This window comes from Gigantopelta aegis, unplaced genomic scaffold (genome assembly GCF_016097555.1).
Source record: "Gigantopelta aegis isolate Gae_Host unplaced genomic scaffold, Gae_host_genome ctg4502_pilon_pilon:::debris, whole genome shotgun sequence".
NCBI lineage: Eukaryota > Metazoa > Mollusca > Gastropoda > Neomphalida > Peltospiridae > Gigantopelta > Gigantopelta aegis.
Genome location: NW_024533898.1, coordinates 32557 through 39020, shown reverse-complemented (window position 1 = coordinate 39020; position 6464 = coordinate 32557). Strand labels below are relative to the sequence as shown.

Below are 6464 nucleotides of genomic sequence, written 5' to 3'. Positions count from 1 at the left end.
TCTATGCTATGCGGGCGTCATAGGAAGAGAAGAAAACAAATCATTCCTGGGCCCTTATAAAGCTTTCAGAGTTCAAACTCAATCTCTAATGACGTCACACACACACAATTTGTATGGCGTTGTCATGGCATTACTGTCTCAGATTCTATTACAGTCTTAAGACTACACTTAAACGTTTTATAAGCACCAGGCCAGGCTCAAAAAGTGACGTACTGCTTCCGACTCCCCTGAGGTGATAAACCCAGATACAAATTACATATTATTATTATTATTATTTTAATTTATTTATTTTATTATTATTATTATTATTATTATTATTATTATTTTATTTTTTTTTTTTTTGGGGGGGGGGGGGGGGGGGGGGTTTCCGAAGATTATAGCTCTCATGTTCCTAATTCTGTTCGCAGATAAATCTGTATAGAAGGTCACAACGGCAATCGTTCCACGAAAAGGGCCATGGGGAACCATTTCCCCATATCTCGATGCAGTCCTCTTCGTCTCCAGCATTATCGGGTTGACCTGGGGCCCAGTTCGTGTAGCTTACGCGCTCGGGTTCTCCATTCGTCATCCAGAAGAAAGAGCCTTCCTGCTGTTCATCATTAGCTCCGACCAAGTAGCCACCGCCTGACGGTAAATAATAAATAATGAATGGATGTTTAAAGACTCCCCATACGTATGTGGGTAGACCCCAGTTGTAAAGCGCGGTCGGTTTGGGATCGATCCCTGTCAGTGGGCCCATTGGGCTATATCTTGCTCCAGCCAGTGCAACACGATTGTTATATCAAAGGTAGTCGTATGTGTTATCCTGTCTGGGATGATGCATATAAAATAGTCGTTGCTGCTAATCGGAAAGAGCCCATGAAGTGGCGGCAGCGGGTTTCCTCTCTCAATATCTCTGTGGTCCTTAACCATGTGTCCTATGCCATATAAGCGTAAATAAAATGTGTTGGGTGCGTCGTTAAATAAAACATGTCCTTCCTTCCCCATACACATCTTCTATTGGTGTCAAACATTGGTATGAACAATCACCTGGCAAAAAAGAATGAGTATGACAACAACAAAAAACAACAACAAACAGTCAAACAAACAAACAAACAAAAAGCAAAACAAACACTATACAAAACAAGAACAAAACAACAAAACACGCCAAAAATAAACAACAAAACACCTCCTATAATATAATAATAATAACAGTAATACTATTAAAAAAAAAAAAATAATAAAAAATAATAATAATAATAATAAACCTAACCTAAAAAAAAAAATAAATAATAATAATAATAATAATAATAATATAATAATAATAATAATAATATAATAATAATAATAATAATAATAATAATAATAAACAATAATAATAATAATAATAATATATAATAATAATAATAATAATAATCTAATATCATAATAATAATAATAATAATAATAATAATAAATAATAAATAATAATAATAAAATAATAATAATAATAATAATAATAATAATAATAATAATAATAATGATATTGATAAAATCAATCAATCAGTTCTCCCCAAAAGCAACAAAATGGAAGGAAGAAAAAGATTTATTTAACGTAACGACGTACTCAACACATTATATTTACTGTTATATGGCGTCGGACATATGGTTAAGGACCACACAGATATTGAGTGAGGAAACTAGCTGTTGCCACTTCATGGGCTACTCTTTTCGATTAGCAGCAAGGACTCTTTTATATGCACCACCCCATAGACAGGATAAAACACACCGCGACCTTTGATATACCAGTCGTAGTGCACTGGCTGGAGCGAGAAGTAGCCCAATGGGTCCACTGACGGGGATCGATCCCAAACCGACCGCGCATCAAGTGAGCGCTTTACCACTTGGCTACGTCTCGCCCCCCAAACTAGTTAAATAAACGTTAAATACAAAACAAGAAGTGTGTATTGTCACTCTGTATTTGATTTGGGAACACCACAGTATTTTCAAAAGTATAGGCAAGTAATCCACAATCCCACTTTGTATGGCAGGCGCGCGTGCTGGATTAGGGTTTCGGGTGGGGGGAGGGGGGAGGGGAGGTGAAACCCTAACCCGGCGAAACCCATCTCTGGTCAGACATATATATATATATATATATATATATATATATATATATATATATATATATATATATATATATATATATATATACCGGGATGTATATGTAGATATATGTACTTTTGTATATAGCGGTAGTCTATACTATTTAGTATTTAACTGACCTAGTTCATTTGTTTAAGTACCACACGATGTTTGTTAGTTGTTGAGTACATAGAACATGCAGAAACAGAATAATGATGTATACTCTGTCAAAAAATAAACACATAGGCGAATTATACTTGGAATTATCTCTTTACTACAAAGTGGCATAATTTCGTTATTTATGATTGTATCACAGTCAAATTTGACATGAGTATGTGACAATATTCTTGCTATGGACTGACTGAAGTGGAGGCGTTTTCGTCACCAAACAGGGTCGCATGAGGGCACTAAAATCCGTACCTTGTGTGGCCACCAGCAGAAGCAATCACTGCGCGATATCTCCTTGGAATAAAATGGATCAGTCTCTGAATCCGGGCATGGGGAATCGTAGCCCATTCTTCCTGCAGTGGATGTGTCAGTTGCGGAAGCATCTGAGGCTCTGAGTCACGCTGGCATACATGTCTGTCCAATTCGTCCCATATATGTTCAATGGGGTTGAGATCTGGCGAGCTTCATGACCATGGCAGCACATTAATGTTGTCATTATGCAGGAAATCCATTGTTACACGTGCCGTATGTGGTCTGGCATTGCCCTGCTGAAAGAATTATCTCTGTCGATTCAACATGGGAAGCATGTGACGGTGAAGAATTTCATCCCGGTAGCTGTCAGGTTGCCTTGTACGAACACATGCTCACTTCTGCCGGTGTATGAGATGGCTCCCCATATCATGACACTCCCTCCATCGAATCTGTCAACTTGGGCGACGCAGTTGTTGGCAAAACTTTCATTGTGGCCCATGTAAACACGTTGTCGTCCATCACGTCACTGTAGAAGGAAACGTGACTCCTCGCTGAATCATACTCGCCGCCAGTTTCCCAACTTCCACCCCTCTGCATTCGTGCACCAACGAACACGTACATGTCGATGTTGACGTCGCAGGACGGGGCCAACATACGATTTCCTAGCAAATAAACCTGCTTCTCGAAGTGTGTTCCGAATGGTTTGTGCAGACACCCTTATCAAACCAGGTATGCGTCCAGCAGCGTTTGTTGCTGTGGCAGTTCGGTGGCGCAAGTGTAGAACCCGGATGTAGCGATCGTGTGCTGCAGGTGTTATGCGAAGTCTTCCACTTTTGGACCTGTCTTCAGCTGATTGAAACTGCTGGTACCTGTCCCAGAGACGTGTAAAGGTGCTCTGGTGGACGTTCATGTGGCGTGCGACTGCTTCACCTAACTGGATGCGGCCTATTGCAATGTTTCGATTCGGCAGGCTTAGTCTTGGCATCATGTAACTCGTCTACGTCGAAAAGGAAATGAGGCGCCATTGCGAGCATTGCAGCTTTAAAAACACATCACAACCCCAATCTTTTCCCCCGAGTTTCACGTACATTCGCCAAAATCTGACCATTTGACGCCGATTTCCTGCAATTGTCGCACACCGTGCCACAACGTGCCACAACTTGCGTTAAATTTGCTTTAGGGTCCATTTAGGCATGCTGTTCCATTGCAGGAACATTAGCAAACATGGTCATTCAGCAACATTGTTAAAAACACACGATATTTTGTCAAATCAAACACTTTTCTTCTTTCCCTATCACCTATGCGTTTCTTTATAATATGTTGACTGAACATCGTGGAATGTTATAAAAGATGAACGTGGGAGATGTCATGTACATTTTGATTGGCTAGAATATCAGTGCACTATAAATTGGAGAGTTCATTATTCATTGAGCCCTATCATTGACAGAAGTCTCTGGCGAAGTTAATGGTTAAGCCATCGGACATAAGACTGGAAGGTAGTGGGTTCGCAGACCGGTACCGGCTCCCACCAAGAGCTAGTGTTAACGACTCAGGGTGTAGGTGTTATACCACTACACCCTCTTCTCTCTCACTAACAACTAACCCACTGGCCTGGACAGACAGCCCAAATAGCTGAGGTGTGTGGCCAGGACAGCGTGCTTCAACCTTAATAGGATATAAGCACGGAAATAGGTTGAACTGAGTCAGTGACGCAGTTCGTCGTGATTTCATTGCAGTTCATCTTAGTTCATTGTTGGATCAACACACAATTTCAACATAAGTACAACGGGAGAGCATTTGAACCGAAACCGGCCTCGGTGGCACAGTGGTTAAGCCATCGGACAACCGGCTGGTAGGTACAGGGTTCGCAGCCCGGTTCCGACTCCATCCCAGAGCGAGTTCTTAAGGGCTCAATGGGTAGGTGTAAGACCACTACACCCTCTTCTCTCACACTAACAACTAACCAACTAACAACTAGCTCACTCTCCTGGACAGGCAGCCCAGATAGCTGATATACTTATACTAGTATTTATTATACATAAAGTATAGATTACAGATGAAGTTGTGTTTATTGACAGATTATAGTTGATAGTTTAATATACAATGTACAGGTTTTAACAACGTTATAAACAGATGGCGTAATTTTGACCTTTCTGATGTTACCATATGAATTACGAACATTGTGCGTAACGTCACACGTTTATAGTGCACAGGAATATTAAATATGGCGCACTATGGAGTGCAATAAATAACATGGGGAAAAACCATTGGTTTGTGGTTCTGTATTTATTATATACCGCCTTTAAGTTTAATTAAATAACAACTTACTTCGTCTGGAAAATTAATTGAATTTTGTGGAATTGACAGAACGTATATGCCAATTGACGAAATGTATTAAAATGTTCGGAAATACTTAGTAAAAATAATCATAATTATTTGATAATCTCTAAATTTATAAACATCCTTACCTGTTTCGTTTTTGAGCAGGTGTTCCATGATAAATCTGTCTTCTTCCTCTGACGTAATAGTCGTAAGGTAAGCATTGATGTTTTCGCAATATACCTGAAATAAATAAATTAAGAAAAAATAAATAAATAAATAAATAAATATGGAAAGAGATAGATAGATAGCTAGATAGATAGATATGTAGGTGATAGATAGATAGATAGATAGATAGATAGATAGATAGATAGATAGATAGATATATAAATAGGCATATATAGATGCACACATAGATATATAGATAGATAAATAGCTAGACTGATATACATATATGTAGACATATATAGAGAAAGACATATATAGATACATGGATGGATAGAAATATATATATATATATATATATATATATATATATATATATATATATATATATATATATATATATATATATATATACATTCAAACCTGTCCTAGCGGCTTCCTGTATTCAGCGGTCACCTGCCTTAAGCGGCCACTTTTTCCATCCCAAACGATTTATAACGTAAATGCACCTGTAATAAGCGGCCACCTGTCTAACGCGGCCAGCGGCCACCCAAATCGGATCCTAAATAGCTAACATACCTGTATTAAGCGGCCACAGTAAATGTTTACCGTTATATAAAAGCGATATTTAACAACAGCGACAAGGTGCGGCAAACAACCGATATCAACCTTCAGAAATACTAGTACCCATTCAGTCCCGACATCTCTACTGTGTATCAATTAAGAAAGTATGACTATGGAAAGCACCTAATTGCCGCTGGGCAGGCTACGCTTGACATTTGTAGATTCACTTACTGTGACAATACACCACATGAAGTAGAAATTAAATAACTAAATGCGAAGAGAAAACAAACTTGTTGAGAACGGTTAATTTAATACATTCCAGTTGTAGACAAAAGTTTATTTACAGTAAAGTCTGAAGCACACATCCATTAATTAGCAGTAAAGACGCTAATACAAGAAACAACAACATATGTTTTAAAGACTATATGTCACAATCTGTAATCAGCGGCCACCTGTCTTAAGCGGCCACTTTTATCTACTCCCTTGATTGACCGCTTAAGACAGTTTGACTGTATATATATATATATATATATATATATATATATATATATATATATATATATATATATATATATATATATATATGTATATATATATATATATATATATGCATATATATATATAGAGAGAGAGAGAGAGAGAGAGAGAGAGAGAGAGAGAGAGAGAGAGAGAGAGAGAGAGAGAGAGAGAGAGAGAGAGAGAGAGAGAGAGAGAGAGAGAGAGAGAGAGAGATGATAGATATATGGATAGATATGTAGGTGATAGATAGATAGATAGATAGATAGATAGATAGATAGATGGATAGGCATATATAGCTACACACATAGATATATAGATACATAAATAGCTAGACTGATGTACATATGTGTAGACAGATAGATAGAAAGATATATATA

The 6464-nt window shown here is 37.9% G+C and overlaps 1 protein-coding gene across 1 annotated transcript in view; it reads right to left on the bottom strand.

Moving 5' to 3' along the window:
- Positions 1–376: 376 nt before the first annotated feature.
- LOC121392789 (aggrecan core protein-like) overlaps positions 377–6464 on the bottom strand; it is a 35443-nt gene continuing 29355 nt past the window's right edge. The window contains exons 5-6 of the mRNA XM_041523866.1: positions 4989–5082; positions 377–624 (exon numbers count right to left, since the gene is read on the bottom strand). Of these exons, the coding sequence (XP_041379800.1) occupies positions 392–624; positions 4989–5082 (327 nt within the window). The 3' untranslated portion in view covers positions 377–391. The remainder of the gene's footprint in view (positions 625–4988; positions 5083–6464) is intronic.